The 27,929-nt window shown below is 41.7% G+C and overlaps 1 protein-coding gene across 2 annotated transcripts in view; it reads right to left on the minus strand.

Moving 5' to 3' along the window:
- Positions 1 to 7,880: 7,880 nt before the first annotated feature.
- The window catches only part of myo5b (myosin VB), a 49,103-nt gene continuing 29,054 nt past the window's right edge, over positions 7,881 to 27,929 (minus strand). Inside the window, exons 17-40 of one of the 2 annotated variants that reach the window (XM_026174640.1) lie at positions 27,406 to 27,492; positions 27,012 to 27,123; positions 26,523 to 26,734; positions 26,107 to 26,263; positions 25,327 to 25,566; positions 24,127 to 24,363; positions 23,025 to 23,118; positions 21,802 to 21,932; positions 20,943 to 21,062; positions 20,465 to 20,599; positions 20,291 to 20,356; positions 19,917 to 20,174; positions 18,812 to 18,906; positions 17,376 to 17,453; positions 16,522 to 16,720; positions 16,332 to 16,425; positions 16,099 to 16,242; positions 15,544 to 15,695; positions 15,369 to 15,458; positions 15,133 to 15,283; positions 12,552 to 12,846; positions 11,401 to 11,575; positions 11,232 to 11,312; positions 7,881 to 9,992 (exon numbers count right to left, since the gene is read on the minus strand). In XM_026174640.1, coding sequence (XP_026030425.1) covers positions 9,840 to 9,992; positions 11,232 to 11,312; positions 11,401 to 11,575; positions 12,552 to 12,846; positions 15,133 to 15,283; positions 15,369 to 15,458; positions 15,544 to 15,695; positions 16,099 to 16,242; positions 16,332 to 16,425; positions 16,522 to 16,720; positions 17,376 to 17,453; positions 18,812 to 18,906; positions 19,917 to 20,174; positions 20,291 to 20,356; positions 20,465 to 20,599; positions 20,943 to 21,062; positions 21,802 to 21,932; positions 23,025 to 23,118; positions 24,127 to 24,363; positions 25,327 to 25,566; positions 26,107 to 26,263; positions 26,523 to 26,734; positions 27,012 to 27,123; positions 27,406 to 27,492 — 3,556 coding nt within the window. In that variant the 3' untranslated portion in view covers positions 7,881 to 9,839. The remainder of the gene's footprint in view (positions 9,993 to 11,231; positions 11,313 to 11,400; positions 11,576 to 12,551; positions 12,847 to 15,132; positions 15,284 to 15,368; positions 15,459 to 15,543; positions 15,696 to 16,098; positions 16,243 to 16,331; positions 16,426 to 16,521; positions 16,721 to 17,375; positions 17,454 to 18,811; positions 18,907 to 19,916; positions 20,175 to 20,290; positions 20,357 to 20,464; positions 20,600 to 20,942; positions 21,063 to 21,801; positions 21,933 to 23,024; positions 23,119 to 24,126; positions 24,364 to 25,326; positions 25,567 to 26,106; positions 26,264 to 26,522; positions 26,735 to 27,011; positions 27,124 to 27,405; positions 27,493 to 27,929) is intronic. The other variant, XM_026174641.1, reaches the window with a different exon arrangement.

Consider the following 27,929-nt stretch of genomic DNA (forward strand, 5'->3'; position numbering starts at 1 on the left):
AAAACTGCTACGGGTCCTACAAGGGTTTTCTGTGAGCACACCAAATGGGGTCCCAAAGGGCAAAACAGCTGTTCTGTGTGGTGACACCCACTTGGAGCACACATGGGCTATGTTGTTTTGTCCTGCCCAAACAGCTCCACAGTTCACCCACTGCCAATGCTGTGGGCCAGCACAGGCCCATAGCATTGGCAGTGGGTCCCATTAGGGCCTAACTGTAACATCTAGTGTTATCAGCAGCAGTTTACAAAGACATCAAATTAATAGTGAGGAGAAATGATCTTATCTGGTTCCAGGTTCTCACGTGGCCGATCACTGTCATAAAACTGATCAGATTTTATATAACCTCCATGATCATTAAAGCTTTCTGAGATTGTTTTTACTGAAGTAACCGCAGCTTTCAGATAAATGCAGAAACATGAACTGCTGAGAGGGTGAAAGCTGTAAAGAACAAACAAGTTAAAGTTAAAGCTGGGTGCTTTCTTTTTTCTGTTTCAAGTAATAAAAAAAAAAACCCTCCAGCGTGGCGGTATTACCTATTCTGAAGTGAAAAACGTTGGTCGCCAATCATCTCTAATAACTGACTGATTCATAAAGTTTCATGAAAAACTGAAAAAGGCCCAGAGTGGAAACAAACAGTTTGAAGTGTAGAAAAGTTTCATTTTACCCGCAAACATTTACTGAACTACCAGTGAATCTGTCGCTCTGATGAATGAAATGATGACACGAACCTCTGAGGCCTGTTTTCTCTGCGCTTCTGTGGAAATGATGGCACCTGCATGTATAGGCGCCCCTGAGGAGGTCACTGACTGCAGGTCTGAGACACTAAACACTGCACGTTCAGGATGTCTTTCCCTTACATACACATACCTGCCTCCACATATACCTACAGAACGTACAGCTATTTATGTCTTTACACCTACACCCATACATGAAACCACAGTGTAAAATCTCATGGTGCTGAATTTGAGTGAAGCCACACCAAAATGAGTGAGTCTTTGAAGCCGGGGCTACAGCAGCCACATGAATGTCTCCTCCGTACAGCCTTGGTACAAACGCTGCTTCCTGCTGCTCCTCGTGTCTTGTTTGTGCTTTTTTCAGCCCGACTGCTTTTTTTTCTTCGTCCTCATCACTTCGGTGCGTGTCAGCGTGAGTGTGAGTGCACAGCTAACAGTGAATTTCTGTAGAAAGGTGTTGCACGTTGTGCAAACAGGGTAGGGTTAGGCTTGTTTAGAAATGACTTGTCACCACATCCTTTTCCTCCCTCATAATTTGTCTTCATCCTTTTGAAAACAACAAGCAGCTGAAGTGAAACATGAGTGCAGTGAAACTCCTCAGAGTCACTGGGAGGATTTGCTGGGCAGAGGATGCTGACCGGACGAGCTCGCGTACAGGTGCAGGTTTCATTCAGCTGCAGGGAGATGCGCTGAAGGCCGCACGAAACTTTCTGTTTCTGCACCACAAACACTGAAATTACTGATGATTCACACAGACTGACAGACAAAAGAGGTCTGTCAGGAGGCTCTTACTAAAAGTCGATCAACTTTTTCATGAGGTCTGATTTAGCTGTAAATGCCCCGAGTGCTCCTCCCAGTGCACTGATACGCTGACCGTGTGTAACTCCTTAGTAATGAACATGATTTTATTAAATAAGACGTACCATAAAGCAAACCAACACAAAACCACAAACTGAAAACAGCAGCAGTCCAACACCGCATCCTCTCAACAAGGCTTCTGGAATAGATATACAAGTATGCAGAGGCCCATTTTCAGCAGCTGTCACTCCAGTAACACATTAACTAATGCAAGCTAGCATGTTACAAGACTCAGTGATAATTAGAAAACAGTAAGTTAATGATGATTACAAAAGCATAGATACCTGCAGAATCAGCCCCTGTGGGTTTGACTGAAGCCTAAAAAACGAGACTGTTCCGAGTTCCTGATCCGAGAAACGAAACTCTATCTGTGAAATTACTACAAAAAGAAAAAGAAAACAAAAAGCAGAAAGGGGATTTCATGCACTGGTATGTGTTCCTCCCTCCAGAGAAACTGGCAAACCAGATCCACCTGACACTGCATTCCTGCTTTTGCCTCCACTACAAGCACGAACTGAGTCCACACATGAGTTTGTGGTTTCAGTGCACTCTCAGGGCATTTCACGATACAGTCTCAACTTCTTATCTATTGTTTCATCTTCTTGGATATAAACTTTGATCTATGTGTTTGGTCTCATCTCTCCCACCAGAGACCACAGTCCACCACACACATCACAGATTTTCATACTTCCTGTTATTTCTCATTAAAAACTGCTTGGTTAAGTGTAGACAAAGCTCATAGTTTGGCTTAAAATACAGCCGCTGATGTTTCTTTTAAACCTCTACTTTATTGGTTGCCATGGTGATGGGTCACCGCTGAAAAAAATAGGCCTACGCGCTGCCAATGCCTCATATTGCTCTTGCTGAACAACGTTACTTACAAAATAGAAAAAAATTGTTTCCATGACAATAATAATTGTTAATGATTTCAGATTATTTCTAGATTCAGATCAACTCCAAGAATTACTCACATGCAAATTTCCACCTTCAGGATATTTTCATGTAAATTACTTTTAGTGTAAACTTAACCAATCATGAACAACCTCTGTTCTTTTCATGCTACTCCTGCCATTAGGACACAAGGAATGTCTACCATGTGACGTCTTAATAAACAATAACCTGAATTCTAAACACTAAACCTGTGCTATTATAATACAGATTTGTTTTCTTTAGTAATCAGTTTTCCTGAATCTTGGTCAAAGGACCAAAAATGAAAAAATTTCATTCCTTCAAACTGAAAATAATTTCTTATTCAAAGATCACCTCCACCAAAGGTAGTGTAGAAAAGGGGAACTCAGTGGACTCAGTGGAAGTCCGTCATTTAAAACTAAAAACCTTTATATAACAAACTGCTTTCAGTGCATTTTTATACTGTTTCTTCCCATGGGTGATGTCAAGGTGCCTGTGTTCAGTTCTCCTTCACAGTCTGTGGTTAAAATCCAGGGTTTGTCAACCCGCTCATCCTCTTCCACCTCATGGCAATTTAACAACTTGTGAGATTTAAAAGAAAAACAACTTTATATAAATAAAGTTCATGTCCAGAGTAAAAGCATCTGTAAGCTGCTGTTTTTATTATATGTTATGATAATAATACAGCTGATGTATTTGTATTATCCTGTTGAATGCAAGACTGTAGAGGATAAATGTTCTGATGTTTTTATTGTTAACCCTTTTGAGCCCACAGGTGCGTCCACGCTCCGATTTGCGTAACTACTTTAAAACTTATTTGTTTTTGCAAAATAAACTGGGGGAGTTGTACTTACATATCAGTCATTCCACTTATCCCAGGTCGGGGTTTCCTTCCACTGATGGCTTTGTAAAAACCACGTAAAGACCGCTTGCAAAAACAAAAAAATTAAAACCTTTTTCCAGGTAACAAGACAATCCTAATTACCAAATCAAATTTTGGGTTGTCTGCCTGCATCCCAAATTTAACTAAAGTTACCGTCAAACGTAGTAACAGAAGACTCTGGACTGTGGCCAGCTCCACGTGTCAATCCAAAAGGAGCGCAGCGATTCATAATAGAAAAACAACTGATCCAAACTTTCAGTGTTATTTTCACAGAATGTACATGTGTTCACATCCAGGTTAAATTTCAGTCTTAGGAATTTATTGGTTGGATAAATCAAATTTTTGACTTTAAAATTAACCTCTTTTGTTTTAGGGGGAAGGGGAAGTGAAATATGCTATCTCTGTGTTGCCTTAACCTTCATGGCCTCAAATTCTTTAGAATATAATTTCTTTTAACCGGGTTAGGATAGATTTAATTTATTAACATATTTCTGATCGCCTTGTTTGTAAACCTGCTGTCAACAAAGTCAGCACCGGCTATGCAGAGCGGCGTCAGTCCAGGAGAAATTTTAGAGTGCACAATATCTTCTTTAATCATTGATCTCAAAGGGACTGGGATGGCTGTAGCTAGTGTATTATAACTCGTAGGGACACTCATGCAGAGCTAGTATCTCACATGTTTTTATATTCAGCTGTTGACCTGAAGCTTTGGAGAAGTGGTTGATCACCTGTAAGGCTAAAGGAATCTGGTCCAATCTGGTATCATCTGCCAGCTGACTTATTATTATTAGTTGACCCATACTATTTAACCCGTCAGTGTGACTGTTTTTAATCTGAATAGATAAGAGCTCAGCATGATAAACAGAAGTGGTGAGCTGCTGCGGCCCTGCCTTATTCCTCTAGTAACCTCAAACCTCTGACAGGTGCCATGTTCCAGCAAAACAGAGCTGTTGATAGAATTATAGCATCCCTTTCACACTGATAAATTCTTCTCCACAACCAAAAGACTGCAGGGTTTTTAATATGAACTTATGTTCAATTGACTCAAATACTTTTTTAAAAACCTCAAAACAGGATGTATCCCCTCTCTTGGATTATGTCACTGTAATCAAGGAGAAAAGCAGCCTAATATTATCAATTAGTCTTCCTTTGAAAAAACCTGACTGTCTTTCACTAATTATGTTTGAGATGCCTTTCTTCAGCCTCTCAGCTACAGCCCCTAACAGGATCTTATAATCAGTGTTTAGTAAGGTGATTGTCTTAAATTGTCTAAAAGTCTTCTGTTTTTACCAGAATCTGTGTAATTAACTCTTGTTTCATACTTGGCATCAGTTCTTTCTTTTCTATAGCTCCTTTTAACGCACCAAATGGCAAGGTTCTTAAGTCCTTCCAGAAGAACTGATAAAAATTAGCAGTGAGTCCATCTGTCCCTGGAGACTTGTTTAAGGCCATTTTAATGACCACTGAATCCAATTCCTCAGTTGTAAGCTCAGAGTCACACAAATATTTAAATGGTTTGTCAATATGTCAATACACGGCACGAGACTAAATCTTATTACAGAACCCGTCAGCATCAGCTGAATATTCTGGGACAACTTGGAATAGAAAGTAAAGACTTCAATCTCTCTGAAATCTTTGCATTCAGTCCCATTTATCAGCAGGCTTGTAATTACATTTCTCTGATGTCTACTTTTCTCCAGCTTACTAAAATATGATGATTTTTTTTCACCTGCCTCAGTCCATTTGACTCTCAATCTAAAAAGCAACCTGGGCCTCCTCAAGGCAAAGATCATCTAATTTAGTCTGTACCTCCATCAGTTTATTTTTCTCCTGCATGTTCCGTTTTTCTTTACTACAACACTGAGCTATTTCCCAAAGTAAATTACTTTCATAGTCGTGTTTTTTCCCATTTAGTTCTTTGCAGAATTTTATAGTAAATTCTCTGATCCTGAATTTAACAAATATCTTCATTAGGTTTAAACCACAGATAACTCTTAACTCCAGGATTCACATGTCTCTAAATGTCTATGAAATTATTATCACAAGCAAAGTTCACAGCAATGTTATTCTGCTGCCTCCTTCCTAAGCGAGGAGGCCATCTGTCCATCCATTCATCTGGTGTCATGTTCCAGTCTCCTCATACTACAGTATAATCTGTGGGGTACATAACTTTAAACTCTCAAATCACATTTGTTAAGTTTGCCAATAGACTTTTGACCTCATTATTGTGACTATAATGATTTTTGACAATTAGAAATAAACCTTTACTCTTCAAAACTATTTTTGGGTGATGTCTATGTTTTTCTGTGTAGTTCCTGATGCTCAGAACTTAAACTGCACTGTTTGAAATGGTTTATTTTGCTGCACATGCTGATTTTTTGCAAATTGTGCACAATAATATTTATTTTCATTTTTGCTGCAGTTTACAAAAATTAGTGTATCTCGAAAATGAAACTATGAAGACACTCAAAATAAATTTCCTGTGGTTGGAAATTTTGTGCAACTTGTTTTGAGGGATAAACCTCCAAAATTTCTGTAACAAAAATAATCTGTAAAAACAACATAAAAATAACAATTTTCATTTTCTTTGTAGTTTATTGCGTTTTTTAGAATTTTATGTAGTTACTATGGACTTAATGTATACATATTATAAAAAGTTAGGATAGAGCGGTTGTATTGATGAATAGGAACTTGAAATGCTCTAAAAAATACAGCATGTAAAAATGCAAAGGCTCTGGTGGACTTGTTCTCAGGGCGGCTGAAGTTAAACAGGACACAACTGGTGCGTTTGTTGAGGAGACTGTTGTAAGCTATGCACTCTTAGAACAGACGTGTCAGATTTGACACAACAAGCTTGGTTTTAAAATGTTAAAATAAATGCTTATTATTTTAACACGTCCATTATACATGTGTGGATTATGATGACTTGTCTTTCCACACACAGTGAATGAATGGTTAAAGCAGCAGTGGGACAGTCACAGTAAAAGCTGCAGGTAACTGATGATAAATAAAGTGCAGGCTCAGTTCTCCAGGTAGAGGAAAATGGTTTGAAACTCTTGTTGCAGTTTCAAGATGGAGTTTGTTTCAATGGCTTTTTTTCCAGCTTTTATAATATTATATTTGGTTTTTGTCAAGCTGTAAAATAAAGAAGAAGAAACCAAAACTAAAGACACTTCCTCTAGTTTTATATTTAACTTTAAGTGCATATTATTATTTTGGGTAGTTTCCAGTTTTTTAAAATTCAGTTTAAATTCTGTTGCACAATTGTTTAGTTTTGTTTTAGGTCATTATGATAAAACCTGAACAAACTAAAGATGGTGAATATATTTTATTAAATACGACTGTTTAATTAAAAATATTCACTCTTTTGCCCGACAGTGACTCAGTGTTTTATTAAGCCTGCAGTCACAGTGTGTGTGTAAGAGTGTGAAACAGATCAGTGGGCGTCCTGTGAAGCTTTGAGCCACCTGAGCGACAGGTAAACCACGGACGACCTCGCAGGCCGACAGCTGGCACAACTGACAGCGAGCTGCTGTGGGAAGCAAACCAAACCCTCGTTCACAGAGCTGCTCTTCTTCTTCTCTGCCAACAGTCAGTGCAGACTGTGGGGACATTTTTATAGTATTTATTCACTTAGAGATCAGAAACATTAGAGAACGTTGTAGTTTTAATTCAGGGTGATAAATCTTATTTTCCTTCAACATCAGTGACGTGTCGAGCACCAAAGTGCCTCATCGTCAGACTGTGTTTGAAAACTGGGTTTGATTTTTCTCCAGTTTGAAGAAACTTTGTGATTGTTGAAGATGAATATGATGAAATTTGATTCTTAAGGTTGAAGAATAAGTTATTTGAGGATAACGTTAAGTTAAATGCACTGAACGGGTTTATTAATGAGGTTTCATTTTAGTCATGTTTATACTTTGCAGGTTCATTTTATATTCAGTGTTTTTCATTCTGACTAATTCAGAAAGTATTTTTGGAAGAACACATCAGGTGAAGCATTTGTGATGCTCAAATCTCTGTGTTGGTTCAGTTGTTTGACCAGTTTGTAGCTTTTCTGCAACACTTTAAGGTAAACATTTTTTCAGAAATCAGACACCAGGCAAGTATGTGCAGACATGTGCTGCTCTCAGATGTTTGGAATCACTTGTAAAGAATTTTTCTTACTTTAATATTTTCTCTGAAGACAGCACACTGAGAAGTTTCTTTGGCTGCTTTAGACATGAAAGATTAATGAACTGACATCAGGCTGCTTTTGTGTCTCTTGTTTGGGGAAATAATCCAGATTAAATTTGCATTTAATCACCATTTCATTGGATTTTGATTGAAAATTAAAAATAACAGAAATGTCCCTGAAATGTTTGTAATTTGTAAAAGTTCTCTGCACATTAAAAACCTGTCAGACTTTCATTTTTAGTGATGAGCTTATTGCTGTGACTGCAGTATTGAAGTCTGAACTGAAGTTTACACCTAAGCCTACAAAGTGCATTTAGCAGTTTCATATTCTCAAACATTTTGTTTTTAATTTATGCTTCAGCAGTTTCAGACTGGCACTATAAGCAGTGAGACCTCAACAAACACACCTGTAAACATGCTCCAGCTGTGACTTTGGGGCAGAAACAAGGGGCTCTGCTCTCTGAATGATCAGAGCAGCTACAAGTGTGTAAACTTGGTTAAACTCCCATCAGCTTCAGCTAAACTGTGGAAATAACGTTTATATTTTTGCCAGAAATGTTTCAATAAGAAATTTCATTTCATAAACAAAGACGACGCTAACAGAACATCAGCAAGACTTCAATTCCAAAATATATTCTTTGAGTTACAGTGATTGACTCCGTTTCATCCAGACTCAAACATCTGAAACTGAAGAGCTTTACTGCAGAATAAAACCAAACATTCAGTTACGTGTGAAGTCAGCACAAAAACATCCAGTTTACGGTTTTTGTCTTATGAATGACCTGAATTATTAAACTTGTGCACAGCAGGTTTGCAGTGAAACTCTTCACATGTTAAACTTCATTTTATTACATTTGCACTTCATAAAAAGATGAAGATGAACGGCATCCAACAGAACATCATCAGCGTAGAATGGCACGTGGGTTTGGAGGAAAAGGAAAAATGTGAGGGTGTGATGGTTTGCAGTGTTATCTTGTGCATGTTTAGTATTTTACCTAGTAGTGTTTCCACGTGTGGTGCAAAAGAGAGAAACAGAAGAACAGAAACAGTAAAAAAAATAACTTCCCACAGAAATAAACGACATTACAGAGAGACGAAGTGGAAGTCCTGCACAGACTCTGAGAGGAGATCAGAAAAAGTGTTGATTTGCGTTTTACAGGCTGCTCTGCACCAGCTGAGTGAACAACAAGGTTTTCCAGAAGCCAGGGGGAGAACAACCTACCTGCTCTTTAGCTCATTAACTGCTATCACACTGCCAGCAGCTGTTATTAAAAACTACACCGTCGCATTTTCATCGCTTCATTTATTCGTCTACATTTGAACATCTTTCTGTCTTTAAATGCAAAAAAAAAAACCAAGATTCACGTCTCTGCACCAGCCAACCTGAATAACCCTGACGTGTCCCAGCAGTTAGTTTCATCTTAAACATTTGCTTTCGTTTGCAGCATTATTTTATCATTTTGCTTTTTTAATTGGCCAAACGATCACAGGAAGACAGATCTGATAACTTCTGATACTTTCTTCTGACACGTTTGGGATCCTCCACAGCTGACTGTGTATTAGGAGCAGCTGAGAGTCACATGATGACACATGACTGGAGGAGCAGGAGCAAATATGAGATTAAATAACTGTTAACAGCTTAGTTTTAGTTTAGTGTAATTTTAGTGTTTAAAGGTGTCGTTATATCAGTACAGAAGCAGATAATCAGCCTTTTAATGCTACTGAATAACTAAATAAATAAATACGACCCACAACCTTCAAGGCTCAAAGGAAGTAAAGAGTCTACAGAAATCAACATGTTACTGCTGACACAGCCAACCAATCTCATGCAATTTTGACTGATTAAGCCTGAACTTTTAAATGCTGAATATTGTCAGTTATTCGGGTCTAATCTTCAGAAACCTTCAAGCACATCTAAAAAATCTTGTTTTTCTTCTGAGTCTAAATGATCCCTCTGAACCTTCCTCCTGACCTTCTTCATCCTTCTGCAAACCTTTCTGCTCCTTCTGTTAGATTCTGTGTTTCTTTATCTACTCAAACAGCAGCACAGTTTACTGTCAGAGAAGAACAACTGTGATGTGGACTCCACAGACTGGACTTCTGCAGGTTTTTTTCAGAAACGTTGAGGATTTACTTCAGAGAGACGTGAGGAGATGAACTTGTTCGGCAGAAAGGCAGACGTGCTGCTCTCAGGAAGACATGGAGACAGAAACAATGATCAATAAGAGGTGTCAGGCAGCAGACGCTGCTGGGAAACAGTCAGATTAATTGGCAGGTCATCAGACTCTGACGAGGAAGTCGATGTTAAGCGAGGCAGGAATGTGCAGCATCTCCAGGCTGAGGGCAGACGGCGAGTAAGGGAAGAGGACCGGGAAAGTGTGTTTGGTATCCAAAAGAAGCTGAGGAGGGTCATTCCTCTCCTGAAGGCGATTCTGGACACACAGAGACAGAGAGAAGTCAAACATGAGGCTGACATCACTGGTCCCGTAGAGGCAAAGTATTCATACAAAAAACCCAAAAAGAACAGACATCAGAAACCCGTTTATATTTCATGCTTTTGCTGTGTAATGTTGCACACAGCTGAAATGACTGAATGCAGACAAACAGAAACCTTCTAGTTTCTGGAGGCCGTGGCTCCTGCTTACTTTCCTGCTCCAGGACAGTTTGTGACCTGGATTCATGAACTTTGTTCTACTACTGCTACTGTGTTACCGGCAGCAGTAGAACCAAGGCAGCTGAAAGCAATTCAGCTGTTTATAGTTGTGCAACCTTTAACCTCCTAAGACCCGAACTCTTTCATGGCATGATTTTTAATTTCTCTTTGTCATTTTGGCTGATTGGGACCTGATGAAAGTAAAAACAAAGAATTACCAGATTTATTTATTTATTTATTTTTACCAGATTTTTGTTTCTGAGAAAAATGAGATAGAACAGTGGCAGTATAATGTCCTCATAAGTGGATATCAGGACCTTGTGGAGCAAGATTTAGTATTTTGGTCTAGACAACCCAAAATGTGCAGTCCACGTATGTGGACCCCCGGTCCTAGGAGGTTAAATTTGCTCTTAACGCCAAACAGTTTCAGTTTATCCGAAGACAGCAACATGGTTTTTCGCAGAATTTACATTATTGGATATGTTTACGCATGTATGTATGTTACGTATGTTTACACTTGCCTCATCAGACCGACCGTGGGCATTTTATAGGATTCGTGTAAGATATCAGATTTTCCTGAAAACTGCTGGGAGCTCCTGGTTTTGTTTAGCAATGCAGGGTTTTCCCAAATATCTACATTGGATGTGGGCAGTACAAAGTTAAAGGGACACTTTGGTGGTGTTTAAAAAAAAAAAAAAAGGCTCTGTATGAGCACCTCTGCTTTTACTTCTGTTTTCTACCAAAGTGAACTATTTCCAAAGCAGAATAAGAAGCACAGAAGCAAAAATAATTCTGCAGTTCTGTTTTTAAATGACCTGATTGGTTCAGATCTTCAGATTTGGCACCAGCAGCATGAGGTGTTAAATTTTCTAACATCACATCTGTAAACGGATCTGACATTCAGATTCCACCTTTTATGCTTCAAAATTTTACATTTGTTCTTTTCATGTCCCAGAGGAATCCTCCCTCTGGTGTTTGGTAGAGGTATAAGCAGCTAAACCGTCTGTGTGATTCACACCTGAATGTTTCTGATGAAGGACACAGTGACTCGTTCTTCAAACTCGTTCAGAGGCGTGTAGAGGTTCAGGATTTTCACGATCTGCAGGAGACAGCAGGTTAACATCCTGTCATTATCTGATCGGGAGTGTTATCGATCGCCTGCTCGGGTTCAGATGAGCTGAGCGTACCTGCTGCATGGTGAGCGCGGTGCACAGCGCACAGATGGCCTCGGCGTCCTGCGACGTTTTCTTCTTGACCTGCAGCAGCTGTGCAGCCTGAATGATCGGCTCCAGAGTAGCTGCAGCTTTACTCTGATACAAGTTATTTCCTCTGAGCCACTCCTCCAACTGACTGGTGTTGTACCTGTGTACACACACACACACACACACACACACACACACACACACACACACACACACACACACACACACACACACACACACACACACACACACACACACACACACACACACACACACACACACACACACACACACACACACACACACTTCAAAGTGAGGGTTGGGGTTGATGGGAGACCCACAGAGTTCAGGCATACAAGGTTTTGGCGATGTGACGTTAAAGCCAACCTCCATCTCTCTGTGCGATCTTTCTCCTGAATCTGAACACTAACAACAAACCAGCACATTATGTAACAAGTTATGGTCAATGCTCTTCTTCTACCAGTGCTTCTTTGATTTCTTGTTCTTTCTTGTCGCCCCAGAAAAATCCAGATTATTATTGTAATAATTTCACTTCTTAAGTTTTTTAAATTATTATTTTGGACAGAGCGCAACCTAAAACTCAATTTAAGCTTTCATGATATGAATAGAATAGAAAATCATCATAAACTTGATGATGTTCTATTCCAGCCTTTCTATTCAACTGACAGTCATGTTGGATTGAGGTGATGTGTTTTTGTGTACTGCATGAAAAAGCCAAAAAGGGCAGCCTGTAGTGATGGAACAGCTGGCTGAGCTCAGCGAGCTGTGAGTTAACTTGTGACCTGTTTGGGATTATTGTTAGGTTTGTTGATAAAAATGAGTCATTAACCACAGCTGAAGCTATCTGCACCATTCATCTCTAGAACTTGTAACTAACGAGGGAAGAACTTCAAAGACGAACTGAGCTCACTGACGTTTTTCTTTAGTTCATTTAACTTGCAAAGAAATTTTCACTGGATTCTAATTCAATGAAATACCTGCAATATAAAGTATAAAGACAAAATTATAAAATATATATGGTACATAGTTCACAGATTTTAGTAAATTTGTTTTGCATTGTAATGGAGTACAAACTATAAAGTTGAGCTTGTGGGTGTCGGCTGCAGGTTTAGTACCTGAGCTGCATGCCGGTGCTCCAGGAGCAGACGTCCTTGCGCAGCAACAGGTTGTTAAGGGTAACAGCGTTGATGCAGTGGAAGAGCTGCCGGACCGCCTGACCTATGATCTCAGGGTCCAGACCGTGGTCTCGCATGATGTTGTGGAACTGCCCCAGCTGCTTGATCAGGGCCTGCAGGGTGTAGCTGGTGGGGCCGTCGGCGTCCATGTCCATGCTGGACGAACGGTTCCTGTAGCCCATCGGCTTCACGCCTGCCAGGCTGGGGATGCTCTCGCTCTCCAACATGGCCGACACTGGATGGCAAAACAGAAATCAGAAAAGGAGTTCAGACATACAAAGAAGAACGTTTATAGAACAGATGGGAAGGTACAGACCTACACCAGTTACACAGCAACAAAATGATCTAGAAAAACACACAGGATGGTGCTATACAGACTTAGTTCCTCCAACGCTTGTTGTTTTGTTCTCCAGTCACTTTGTGGTTTTGGCTTTTCTCCATTTAGACTCCAGAGTTTTCAGATCTTCAATGAGGTTGCAGCTCCAGGTATGTTGAGGCAGTCTTGAGCAGCACTTTGCTGCCGAAGTTGCTCACTTTGATCTAAACCATGAATCCATGTTTGCTGTTAGCTACTTCAATTCAGTTTTACTTTGCTCACTCCAAGAACATCCAGCTGATTGTGGTTGAATTCCTGCAGCAGCTCAGAGACTCTTTTGCTTTGGTGGAGGGTATGCATTCGCCAAAAAAAAAAAAAAAAACCCCTTCAAAACTCATCTTTCTTCAAGCTCTGGACCGTGTCTTAGGTTTAGTCTTCGATTTGACCCTAACTCATCTGTCCACTGAGAACCGTCCTGCAGCTCTGAGGGGATTTTTTTAGCCTGCCTTTACTCTGTTCGACTTAAAGACTTCTGGTAGATAAAAATACCTTTAATAACGATGAAGTTCACACTGACCACAGCTCTGTGGTTGCTGTGGTAACCACTGTGCACAGTCCAATAGCAGAAAGTCACATGATGACTCATATGGGGAGGAAATGAGTCAGCTGCTACCTCAGAGTGACGTAGTTTCTGAAAAAAATTCCCCAAACTCAACGAAAACTCAAACCAACACAAAACAGGAGAAGAGTGGGACTAGAAGATTTCACCATGGGGTTGTTGTGATAACCTGCTTCTTCCTCATGTTATGACACTTGACCAAACACTACAAATGACCGCATTTATCATTTAGTTTAGCATCTAAATAATGCTTCGGTTCCGTTTCGTGCTGCTCTCATTACACAATGATGGTTTTGCTGGACGGTAAACCCCATTTTATTTTTCTGTATAATTGTAACAGGACTTCTTGGGCGGCCCTCAGCTCCTTTGATGATGCGGTTACAGCAGTGAGTTAAAATAAGTAGTTCAGCTCTGAATTGAGAACACAGAAATGTTTCCTTGGACAGAATTCGGTTTGGTTGCACTATCAACCTTTGCATTAATGTTTTGGCTGACAGCAGATGAAACAGCAGCTACTAGTGTGGCTCATATCTAAAATGTCACTGCAACAGAGAGCAATGATCTGTGAAAGCCAAACATCTTTGACAGCCACTCACTGACACGCTGCATGTTTTAGAAGACTGAAAGTGATGTCTGCAGATTCGGGTTGTGGTTAAGTCACTGAGTTTTTCATATTTAACAACAGAGATGAGGCTTAATGACACAGCTGTCCTTGTCATCATTTTATCCTGTTGGCTCCAGAAGTCTTTATTTTCACTTCTTTTTCATTTACCACCAGACTTCTGTCCATCTGGTTTAAACACACTAACGGATGGTTTTGTCAGCTGTTTTCAGCACAAACATGTTTGTGTTTCTCATAAAGGGACTCGGGAGGAAAGTACCTCTTTCCCCACAAATGACTCTATACCCACTTCTGTCGGTATGTCAAGCAGCTGACTTTCTCAAGGAACAGAGTTACATCACCTGAACACACAGTCAGCAAAGTCCAGCATGTTTTCATTTTGTCAACGACTCACGCAGAAATTAAAATGCAATTTTCCCTTTTAAACGTGCACAATTTTACAACCCTGGTGAAAGAAAAAAAAAGGTCAAACAATATATTACTAGCTTCCACATCCTTAAAGAAAACAAACGCAGGGTTTTCAGATTAAAGATTAAAATTCTCACAGACAGGTTAAACATCCCAAACATGTAGTAGAAAAATGTGAAATAACTCTTCAAGAATTTTGTAAATGAATCTGCTGCAACAGGAGAAAGGCCATATCTCGAACAGTTTCTAATCTCTTTCTACTGGCTGGATATTTATCCTTCTAGAAATCTGACTGATGAATGCAACTCATATTGTCCAGGACATTTGACCATCCAGCAAGAGAGGAGCTTTGCAAAGTTTTCTATAAGGTCCCGAGCTCTTTATTTTTAACTATGCTGAAATAACACACCAAGCTGAACGAGAGGCACCAATTAGAAAACCACATAAATATTTCTTTAAGCAAAATATAACCAATGCATCATGTGCATTTATGCATCTTGCAATTAAATGCATCAAACCATAAAATTCTCCTTTTTGGTGTTTCAGGCAAACTCACCGATCATGGGTTGAATGATGCCTTCTGCCACTTTGATGAGTTGCTGGTAGATCTGGATGGAGAGATCGCTCAACACCTGTCTGTACTCAGCCAGGTCAAAGTTCTTCAGACAGTGCTCGTTCTGTTTGGACGTGTTCTGTGTCATAAATGCCTGATGAAGAAGATGTCAGGATGTGAGAGTGGTTAATCGCTGCTTCTGTCTGCTCATTCATTACAGATATCGATCAGGTCCTCACCTCCTCACCGCTGTATTGCTTCAGACAGTGAAGCAGTCGGCTGGTGTTGGCCAACCAGAAGGATGTCATCTCAAAGTCATCGTTGTTCTTCTGCAGAATGAATAAAAGGACTTTCAAAATAAAAGAACCTGTGTGTGGAATCAGACAGGTGGGCTGTGTGTGCAGTAGCACCAACCTTGAGGACCTTCTTGATTGCGTTGATGGTGGAGGTAAGCAGAGACTCCACCTTCTGGTCATCATTGATGTAGTCAGCGTGGCGGATGCACATGAAGAGGATGTAAGCTGGCAGACAGGGCACCGTACCAGACACGTTGTTGGGGCGGATGTCTGAAATCACATGCAATGGGTGAAACAACTCTGGTTTTATTATCCTGAGGACATGCATCCTGCTGTTCGTCTTGTCATCACATATTTTCAACTTCACCTCCAGCTCAACTTTAGTGACAGTAAAGCCGTCACTGTGAGGGACGTTGGGGAGCTACAGAAACAGCTGGAAACCAGACAGCTTTTTGTGTTGCTTTTTCTAACTACCAAATGCCCGATTTAATAAATATTTAAGTTAGAATATTTGTTCAGAGCTTCCGTTCTAACTTCTGAAAGCTGTGGGAGAAATCTTATCCAGCATGCGGTTTGAACAAACGCAGTCTGAGGTGGATGGGAATACCTCACCCACAATATGAAACCTCATGTAAGATAGAAAAACCACATGAAGCTGGGGCGATGTTCTTACCATTGATCAAGGTCTTGACCAGCAGCGCCTCGTTCTCCTTGTTGTACTCCAGCATCCCCTCAAAGTCCTTCTCCTTCCTCTGAACGGTCACCTGACGTATCAGCTCAGGTTTGGACCTGCTGCTCTGAGCTGCTGCTTGAGCAGCTGAAAAACAGACACATGGACACACACACACACTTAGCCTCTGACCATCAGGTGCAGCTCTACAGAGCAGCTTCCTGTTCTCCTGTTACCTTCCAGCTCCTGGACCTTCTTCATGTAGATCTTGAGCTGCTTCTTCAGCTTCCTCTCGTTCTTCTCCAGCTTCTCCACCAGCTCTTTGAGATCCTGCAGGAAGACACAGAGCAGCGTCAGAAAACGGAAAACAGAAAACAGGAATCAGGAAGGGAGTCCGGCAGCAGCGGCTGCTGCAGTATTGCTCACCAGGTTGTCATTGGTGAGCCGCGTGATCTCCTGCTGGACGCTGTACTCCACCTGAGCCTCTGGAGACAGAGACATCATGTAGCTGAGCTTTTCCTGCTTATCCTCGATGTCACCCTTCAGCAGCTCGATCTGAGTGTGAAGGGCCTCCAGCTCGTCTTTGTGCTGCCTGGACTGAGTCTGCAGCTGAGCCTCCAGCAGCCTGGCAGGACCGGGAGGACCAGAGTATTACTGACAGACACCGAAAACAACAAAACACCAAAACAAACAAAAAAACAAACAAAAACACAGCAAAACACCGCACAGACAGATCAGTGGTGATACAGCCAATGTGTGAAACATCCTCTGAGGGCTAAGACACATTTTCATTAACCTCCCCATGAAGTAACATCACACTGAAGGTTCATGATGAAGGTTTACTTTGTTTGTTTTATTTTAGAAGTAATAATTTTATGATTTTTGCTCTAAAAGTTGCTGAGTCAGCACTGACACGTGAATGTGTGACTCACTGAGTTAATACTGATGTTTGTGTATTTTAAATTAATGGTGTCCTCTTCTTCAGGCTGCATAAATATTAAACTGCATATGATTCATCAGCAACTCTCAAACATATAAAGAGAATATTGAGGATAATCGTCGCCTTAAGCTGAACCATCACAGCTGCTTTCTGGGCTCATAAACAAACTTCAAATCCAGATTGAGTTCACATGGCGGATTTTACTTAGGAGCTGAGAGCATCCTCATATTTCACACACTGGGTGTAGAAGCGGCCCTTCACGAACAGACTGAGGTCCAGAACATTACAGAGATGATTTTTTTGAAATGAAAGGAAGCAGAGGAAATGAGCAAACAGAAACCTGGCCACTTGTTTGAGGCCCTGGTAAGCCAAGCCCAGCTCTCCATCTTCATTCAGGTAACACCAGTCCTGATGGTTACTGGTGTCCAGCAGCAGCAGGCAGAGGACACAGAGAAGCAGATAAAAGCAGCATGTGAGGAGCAACGCAGCGAACAGAGAGGAGGGAGAGCAGCAGAAAGGTTAGTCGCTACATAAACAAGAGAAAAACCACAACTTCAGCTGCTGCCACTAAAACACTGTTAGAGCTACACTCGTTATTTGTGATGATCACAGCCCTGTGTTTTGGTGGATCCTATGAAAAAGGAACGGCACAAAGGTGTTTTATTTTAACCCAAATCACAATCACTTCTGTGGGACTGATTTTGGGGTTTTTTTGCACTTTGAAAATGTAACACGTGCACACGAGGAGATATCAGACCAAAGACTGAAATCAAAAATGGGGAAATTCATTTCTAGAAACAACTGAACAGATTTGATGTGACTAAGCGAGATGAAGTGCAGTGAGACGGTGCTGGTTCAGGAGTTTCTATGATGTCTTCTGAAGCTACATTTCTCCTATATTGGCTTCCCCTCATTGGCTCCCTGTTTAATCCAAAACTCAATATTGCTCACATACAAGGTTTTAAATAATCAGGCCCCATCTTATCTTAATGACCTTGTAGTACCATTAGAGCACCTCGCTCTCACACTGCAGGCTTACTTGTTGTTGCTAGAGTATTTAACAGTTTTCCTCTTCAATGGAACCAACTTCCATAGAAGAGCTCAGATCAGCAGTGATCATGCTCGACATGAAGTCAGATCAGTTTTGTTTTCTCGGAGTTTGTGAAATTTCAAGTTGTCAGAACAACCGTCCTTCTAGAGACAGCAGGGGAGCTGGATGTGGCCCAGATGTGCAGAAGGAGCCGAATTTAAACCAGCTGTTGGTTATTTTGTTTGTTGTCTTCTTTTGTTTGTTTCTGTTTTGTGGTTTTGTTTCTGTGTTCAGAGGTAAGGAGCTACCCGCTGATCGTTATGTAGGTTTGGGAAAAGCCTCAAAGTCTTGTGAGACTCTCAAACTGGACATTAAAAATGAGTAGAGACTGAAAATGTGTGAAGGAAACAGAAATGTGATCCGTTGAAGCTTCAGCGCAGCTGACAGAAGTGAATGACACGAAGTCTGCGACAGACAGTCCTCGTGTCCGGCAATCTGTCGCTCTGAAATCTGATTTAAAGTCTCAGAAAGTTTCAATTAGCAGGATCATTCATTAGAGAAGAAAAGAAGGATTTTTTAATCAAATACTTGAGAACAGCCAGAGCAAAGTACAAAGAGTGCATTCAAAGCCTTTTGTGTCAACAACTAAAGAGGAGATCAGCTGACGTGACCTGTATGGAGGATCTCTTCTGCCCAAATACCTCACTGTGGTAAAGCTGGCTGGTTTCGGTTCTTTAGTCACTTACTTTTTGGACTCACACAGTCCATGGTAAGCTTTGAGCGCCTCCTCTTTGTCCACAGGCTCTTTGCTGTTGTTCACCACAGGAGTAGAATCAGTTTCCTGCTCAGACACAGAAAGAGCATGTCACATCACCAAACAACAGCTCACTGACCTCATTTTAATATCACTCTAACACACAGACAGTTGACACATGAACACGATAAATTCATATACATCCTCAGCCCTCTGACTCATCCACTGCACTGCAGACTGTGCGTTTATCTGAAAGCAGTGGCAGCAGGTGAAAGACTTCATCAAGAAAAATGTCTAAAGCAGAATCCAGCCCGTTGCTGCAGCCTCGTGGGAAGTGTTCTCTCACATTTTCAATCACTGAGCCAACTGTTACTGAGCCTAATGATCGGTAATATTATAACATAACCTCTCTTCATAAATAAAAGTCTTAAAATCCCCCCTTTGAGCTGAAACTCCATTTTCTGTTGGAATCGGGCTGGACAGCGCTTCCCATCGAACCTTGAGGCCGCAAAGCCTGTTTATACTCATGTCTGTATGTGGAAGTAGGTCGAACAGTGGCAGTGAGTACACCGCTGTGCAATATGAGTTAAATATCAAATGATTCAATATTGCATCACTTTGCAGTGACCTCATTACTTTTGAACAAGGAGAAAATAAGCAGATTTCCACCTCTGTGAAGCTGAAAATCCTCTTCTATTACTACCTAAGGGCAAACCACAAGGTTTGTCTTTGTTGTAATAGTAATAATAAAGATAATGATAGTTTCCTTTAAAAGAACCTTCTGTCACAAAAATCGTATTCTTTGACAAGAGATGACCGTGTATGAGAGCTGTAATCACAAACAGAAACACCACAGAAAGAAATTGTCTTGGCTGCCTTTTAAAATGCTTAAACTGACCTCGCAGCCAAAGCTTATTTCACTTTTCTAGACATGCAGACACGCTGCCAACACAAAGCTGAGCTTCTACACTGATAATGTGTTTTACCAGAGAGAACACGTGAAGCTTTGCTCCACCTATAGTGTGTGGGGTAGCATGATGAATAACAAATACAAATCTGGCCTCCTCATAAGGATTAGAACTTTGTTAATGCGATACCGTTGTGTTCAGGCTCAGGATATTCTCGTTCTTCTCCTGCAGCTGGGCCGCGCTCACAATCTGCGTCCTGAGGATGAGGACTTCCTCCTTGCGAGCATCCAACTCCTCATTGGCTGATTTAAGCTGGCTCAGCAGCAGGTTGTAGCTGTCCTGTAGCTCATTGGATGAGCTGTTCTGTGAGGCTCGCTCAGCGACCGTCTTCCTCAGCTCATTCAAGTCGTTCTTCAGTTTCTTGTTCTCTGATTCCAGCTCTTGCCTCTGCAGAGACACAAAGTTCACCGTTTAAGTTTTAGATGTTGATTTGTTACACACTAGCTTCATCTGAAAGGACAGAGAAGAAGTCCTGATGCCATGAAATGGTTTCAGTTTTGTACCTTGAGATTATTGTAGGCCAGATCAGCCGTCTCCTGCTCAGAAGTGGAGGGCCTTGACTGAGAGCCCTAAAATGAAGGAAGCACAAAGAAAAATATCAGAACCTGATTCATTTCCTGCAGATAAAAACTCAGAGGAAACAGCCGAGCCCCTCTGATAAATCCTTGCTCAGTCACCTTTCGCTTGGCCAGCTCCTCCATCTTCTCCACTGTGAGCTGCAGTTTCTTCCTCTCCTGCTCCAGCTCTCGGACTCTCTTCTGCAGCTTCATGAATAGACTAATATCCATAGCGGCCTTGTCTATCCCCATCTCCTGCAGACCAGCATGATCAGAGCTAGCATTTAACACACATCTCTGAACACTGAATCATCCAATTGTACTCTTCATGAAGTGACTCAGATTTAAAACCAATGTTTTTCTTTCATTCAGATCACATCAGCTTAAAAGAATAACTGGATATCCTGCAGCAACACGTTTGAACGAACTTGCATGCACTTCTGGAGAATCTATAATCACACTTCACCCACATCATTACTGATTTAAATCCTGTTAGTTAAACGTCACTGTGTTGAACGCCCTCTATTTTTCCTTCTCTGGCTCTTTACTTGTGTGATCTGATGCCTGCTCTGTGCAGACAAAGTACAAACTGACTCACGTCCACCAGCTGAATGGAGTCCTCGGTGTCTCCAATCTCTGAGGTGGAGACAGACGGGTAATTAGAGTCCGACTCCAGGCTGCTCTGATTGGACGGATTCCTCGTGTGGCCAGGCTGGAACTGCAGGATGACAGGAGGAAGAAAGTCACCACAGATGTACTAAAGTCGCTGATATAAAAAGGGAAAATATAGACTGAAGGTCTAGGAAGAAAAACTAGAATAAACCATAAACTTTTAGAAAACTTCAGAAGTTCTCAGATATAAAAATTCTGAGAACATCTGAGTTCAGATGCTGTGACGATTGTGTCGTAGAGCTGTAGGTTTTTAAGTCTGTTTCAACTCTAACCTTTCCCGATGCCTTCATCCTTCTGGTACTAACAGTTTTCTTACTGATAAGATCAGACTGCAAAGGACACCTTGATTCGTTTATCCACTACATCTGTGCAGGGATCAACCTTACAGTGTTCTCATTGCAATTTAACACTTTTACTTAACAAAATATTTTTTCTTTTCATAATGGTGTTATTAGAGTGTTCTCATGAAGCCTTTAGGTCCCAGGATATTTTTCTGAATGAAACAAAAACTGAATATGATCAGTTAGATCTCCACAGATGTGAGCACCGAACTGAACAACATCCAGCTCTCTGCTTCAAACACACTTGGAAGAACTGTGAAATATCAGCCTTTTTTTTGTTTGAAAGAAAGAAAAAGATATTTTCACTTCTCCTAATTCAGAACTCTAAACCAGAGAATGACTAAAGGACTGCACCATGACCTGGAGTTCATTGTTGCCCTCCAAATATAAACGTCAGTGTGTGAGTGTGTTTGTGATGACGTCTCTCTGAGGTCAGGAGGTCACCTTGTTGAGCGACATCTCCTCCTTCAGGTTGTCATATCTCTGCTCCAGCCTGGAGAACTCTTTGAGGAGGTTCTGGTAGCGCTCCCTCTCCTTATCCAGCTCCGACTGCAGAGACACACTGCTCACTTCCTCTGAAACACACACACATCCATCAATGAACGGCAGCTTTCAGTGAGTAAAGCTGTAAACTCTTCACAGCCTGCTTCACTTCAAAAGAAGCTAAAAAAAAAGTTCCCAAACATGAAGGTGCTAAATTCACGTCGATGATAAAGCTCTGAACTGTAACTGAATGTTCTAATTGTGCTTGCTTTAAGTTCTATAAATGCTCCATAAGAAGATGCACTTAAACACTTTCCATTTAAAACCAGGAAGGAAAAGTCCATCACCAGGACACAGCAGGTCCATCACGAGAACACGCTGAGCTGTAGAGCTTCCTGTGGTTTCAGCAGTAATCGCTCCACTTGGATAAAAACAAACAAAACTAAATAACTAAGTAAATAAATTTGATGCGTCTCCAGTCTGGTTTGTTTTTCCTGCACTGCTCGCTGCCACCAGGCTGAAAGAACTCATTTAGTGAAAGTACGAATGGAAATAAACTGTGAAGACTGTTTGATTGAAGTGTGTGTGTGTGTGTGTGTGTGTGTGTGTGTGTGTGTGTGTGTGTGTGTGTGTGTGTGTGTGTGTGTGTGTGTGTGTGTGTCCGTCCGTGTGTGTGTGTGTAATTATACATCTTTGTGAGGACCAAAAATTTGACTGTTACTATACTTGTCGTGTCGGGCATTTTTGAGACTCAAAATGTGGTTTTAGTCTCAGGGTTACAGTTAAGTTTAGGCTAACCATAACCTGGGTTAGTCATTCATTTTTTGATGGTTAGGGAAAGAATTTTTGTCAATTAGATGTCCTCACTAAGACTTACAAGGCAAGTTGTGTGTGTGTGTGTTATAGTCATCTTTTAGTCTCTGAAACTTTTCGATTTTATTCTGCTTCCAGTCGGACTTTCTGACTGAATTCACCTTCGTTCCTACTTCCTGTTTCCATTGGCCACTGAGAAGCAAGCCTGCAGGAAGGCATCAATAAATCATTGTTCTCAGCTTAAAGACAGTCACAGAGGAAAAGTGACTCACTCGGTCTGACTCGTGTTTCCTGTTGCAGACAGAGAGACTCTTGTGTGAGTGTGTCGCTTGCACACATCTTAATCCAGGTGTGTTTTCCAGGTAACCTACCTTCTGTGCTCTTTGAGTGCTGCAGGATGCGTCGGTTCATTTCCTCCTTCTCGCTCTTCAGCAGGGAGTTTTCTCTCTCCAGCTCATCCACCCTCTGAAACACACACACACGCGTCGCTGTGTGCCGGTTTTACAACAGTAACACTGAATCAGTTTAAACACCTCTGATGAGTCAAAGCTGGAACAGCGAGCACACTGAAATCCCACCGAGGAAACTTTTCTGCAGTGAATACTTTTACTTTTAATACTCGAAGTAATATTTTCTGATCATATTCATATAATTTGACTTTCACTGCAGGACATTTTCTTGATGAGAGTATTTTTACTGTGCAGTATGAGCACTTTTACTGCAGCAAAGCCTCTGAATTCAAAATCCTGCTCCTCACATACAAGGTCTTAAATAATCAGGCCCCATCTTATCTTAATGACCTTGTAGTACCATATCACCCTATTAGAGCGCTCCGCTCTTGCTCTGCAGGCCTACTTGTTGTTCCTAGAGTATTTAAAAGTAGAATGGGAGGCAGAGCCTTCAGTTTTCAGGCCTCTCTTCTGTGGAACCAGCTTCCAGTTTGGATTCGGGAGACAGACACTATCTCTACTTTTAAGATTAGGCTTAAAACTTTCCTTTTTGCTAAAGCATATAGTTAGGGCTGGACCAGGTGACCCTGAATCCTCCCTTAGTTATGCTGCAATAGACGTAGGCTGCCGGGGGATTCCCATGATGCATTGAGTTTTTCCTTTCCAGTCACCTTTCTCACTCACTATGTATTAACAGACCTCTCTGCATTGAATCATATCTGTTATTAACCTCTGTCTCTCTTCCACAGCATGTCTTTATCCTGTCTTCCTTCTCTCACCCCAACCGGTCACAGCAGATGGCCGCCCCTCCCTGAGCCTGGTTCTGCCGGAGGTTTTCCTTCCCACTGTTGCCAAAGTGCTTGCTCATAGGGGGTCATATGATTGTTGGGTTTTTCTCTGTATCTATGAAGCGCCTTGAGGCGACTTATGTTGTGATTTGGCGCTATATAAATAAAACTGAATTGAATTGAAAATAGCCTGACAGGACGTGTGCTGTGTCTGTCGGTCTGTCTCCCTCGCCCACCTGTGTGAGGTCCATCTTCTCGTTGATATGCTCCTCCTCCATCTTGTTCCTCAGGGCATGCGCCTCCTCCAGCTCCTTCCTCAAGTGCTCCAGCTCTTCCTCCAGCGACCTCACCTGGCCTCCGTCCTCCTGCTCACTGCGCAGCAGCTCCAGCTGCTTCTGCAGCTTGTTCACTTCTGAGCCCAGCGAGGTGTTTACCGTCTGTAGCTGCTCGTTCTGAGTGCGGAGCTCTTTGGACTGAAGCAGGTGAAGCAGCAGTGAGGTTATCATGTACATCACAGCCTTTGTTACAAAGTAATGTGCACTGGTCCAATACTTCATCATAACTCATATTTATTGTTGCTAATCAACGACTTAGACCTGGATCGTTATATCCTATTCATCAACATGTTCGCTGCACACAGGAGCTCACACGTGATGATTATTAAAGGATTATAGTAGAAAAAGAAAAAGAATTGTATTTAACAGACTTTTCTCCTGTGTGCTGATTTTAGATTGAATTATTTAATAAGCTCTTTACCCAAAATAACTTCACTGGAATCATGTGAATCTACTTCTGCTCATCTTTTTGCATAGTTTTAAAACATGATTCAGAGCATCTGACATTAGTCCGCATGACTGTTCACAGACAAAAAAAATAAAAGTAAAAAGCATTTTAAAGCAGTATCACTGCACAGGAGAGGACATGAGTGGAAACATTATGTTCGAGTTGTTTGGAGAAACGCTGTCTGTGTGTAGTCACGTAAACATAACGTCACAGATCGACTCTGATCTATAGGTTTAATTAAACAGGTGCAGTTTGTGAACTTGCACCTACACTTGCTTGTCACTAGGGGGAGATGTGGTGTACTCTGATATACTGTCCACTGAAGACACTTAACAGATCTTAGAGGAAGCTGGTGTTGGGTGGGACAGTTCAAAGTCTTATAAAAACCCACTTTTGTATCATCAATACACATTTCTGTTTATCTACCATCTCTTCACTCCGACGACCTAAACTAAAATGACCTTTATGCACCCCATGTTCACATTATTACAGAAGCAGCGTGGACACCAACTCCTGAAGCTGCTGCTCAGCTAAACCTTTAGAAGACTGAATATTATCAAATAGGACGACCTCCATTTTAATACAACTCGGCATGTTTTATTGTGTGTAATTAACAGACTAGCTTCAGAATAAAAACACGCTTGGTGGCGTACCTGGTCGTCCATTTTCCTCTGCAGCTGAACGATCTTGTTCTCCATGCCCGTGTTGAGCTTCTTCAGGTGCTCGGCAGAGCGAGCTTCGATCTTCAGCTGCTTCAGCTGCCGTTTGGCGTGCATGCGTCTGAAGGCGCACTGGATGGTGATGGCGGCGTTGCGTGCTCGTCTAAACTGCTTCCTCTGCATCCAGCCGCGTACATTCTTCTGGATGATCATCGCCTTGTGATGCAGCAGGAACTGTAGAAGCAGATGTAGGAGATGGTTGGAGGACTAACAGCACGCACAGACACACAAATCCACTCACTCAGAGCGTCCGCCTGACCACATTCCTCCTCTAACTTTGTTTCCAGTTTAATGAGACATCAAAAACTGAGCCGCTTCTTCCCAAAGAATCGGCTTTAAGACTCGAAGTTCATACAGAGTAAAGAACGGGACAGAAAGTCCAACGATTACATAACAAACACAGAAATTTATGAACACATGTCCCAGCTCCATTCAGGGGTTTCCTGTAAAGAGGAACTTCTCTTTCATCCACAGCTGCTTCATGAGGCACTTAAAAGCTGCATGTTTAACACTTAACATCCATGTTTGTAAGAGCAGATTTTCATATTTCTGCTCACGGCTTCATGAAAACTTCAGTAAAGTTAGACTCAGTGTTTAATGAAGCTGTTTTTATTTTATGCAGATTTCTGTCTCTGTGCTTGTTTATTTGCTTTTTTTTTTTTTTAACACTGCAGTTTTGTCGCTGCTAACACCGAGCAGTGATGGCGGCTGTACCTCTTGGTAAATCCTGCGGGTGAACATCCCTTTGGCGTACGCCTGGATGGTGACCACTGCGCGTCTCACTCTCAGAAACTCGCGTCTCTCTCTCACCATGCGGCACTGCTTCTGACAGATGATGGCCGCTCGTGTCTGACGCAGGAAGTCAGCGTACCTGCAGGACGAACATTCATTAACATCACTACATGATTCGCTGCAATGTGACCTTAAACATGGCGGCGGTGAAGTTTCAATTTCTGATTGGCTGACACAAAGAACTTGAAAATAAAGAAGCATGGATTAATTTGATCTTTACACAGTAAATTAAAACAGTTTAATTCTGGATGATCATTAATTATATCGGCTGATTGAAGTTTAGCTCATTTTCTAGCCTCTTCACTGAATCACTCACAGAGTTCCTGGTGTGGGCTCACCTGCGGGCCATGTATCCTCGGCCGTATCTCTGCAGAGTGACGGCCATCTTGCGGATCTTGCGGTATCGGATCCTCTGCAACCAGCCTCGAACCGTCTTCTGGATCTTGATGCAGGCCGAGCGGAACCTGTCAGTCCGGAGCTTCTCCAAGTACGCAACCTGACCCGCTCGGAAGAAGATCTTTGTCTTTCCAAACTGGAACATGTCAGGCTCCTGAAAGACGGATTTAAACGAGGGTGAGGCCGATTAAAGTAATTACCAAATAAATAAATGTGTGAGACATGTGGAAGCACACACGAAAGAATCCCTCTACATGAAATGCAGACAAGTTTAATGACATTTTCGTTAAAGTTGACCTAAAAATTTGGTGTGCAAAATGTGAATAAAAGCTTTACAAACAACAAATTATCAAGCGTTGAAACAGAAAGTTTATGTTATATTTAAACTTACAGGCTCATTTTTATTTAGGTAGAAGTAATGTGTTTCCCACCTTGATCAGCGTCTCCAGCAGGTTTTTACACACCAGCTTCTTGTCTGCTGTCGTCATGTCTGATTTCTTCATCAGGACTCGATACCTGTTGAAGAAATCTGGGTACGTCCACCTGGAGGAGCGACACACGACACATGCGGGCATCAGTTCTGTGAACTGTGATTTCACTTCACGTCATGTTGGTTAAACTGTCAAAAACAAGAGTTCTGTTTCTCGTTCGCATGACTGGTTATTAGATTTCAGATCATTATGGCGGCACAGACTTCTCCTCAGGCCTCGAGGAAATGGAGCAGACAGACAAGCAGAGAGCTGCTGGATTTTCCTACCGCTCTGACCATGAAACTTAAACCAGGTGAGGGGTCACATGATTGAATGACAGCTGAGCTGGACTCACCTGGACGGATACCCGGCCGCGCTGATCCGGATCGTCTCCAGGACTCCACAGGCTCTGAGTTGCTGCACCGCTCGCCGCGAGTCAAACCTGCAAAACAAGAAACGCGTCAACCCCCCCAAAACAGAACGATTTTAAGTCCCGCAGCCCAAACTCTTCCTCTCACCTCATCCTCTTCATCGGGACGGCAGCAGAGTCAGCTCACAGCAGACTGAGTGAGTTGGTCAGCTGAGAGCCGAGTGGGAGTCAGACATGTGACTGAGGCGCTTTATTTAATTTCCCCGCGCTGACACAGAGCGGTTTGTGCTGAGCAGCATCAGCAGACACAAACACGATGACAGCTGACAACTGAACTTAGCTGAAAATGTTCACAGAAATGTGATTGTTTTCAGAAAAATAATAATAACACGGCTGTTTGTAGTCGGTCTGAATCCTAAAAATGAATCCTGTCATTACTCAAATATAAACCAACATCGGCACAGTGCACAGAAGAACCTATTTTAAGATTAAGTGGAGAGGATTAACAG

Source organism: Astatotilapia calliptera, chromosome 7 (assembly GCF_900246225.1).
Source record: "Astatotilapia calliptera chromosome 7, fAstCal1.2, whole genome shotgun sequence".
Classification (NCBI taxonomy): domain Eukaryota; kingdom Metazoa; phylum Chordata; class Actinopteri; order Cichliformes; family Cichlidae; genus Astatotilapia; species Astatotilapia calliptera.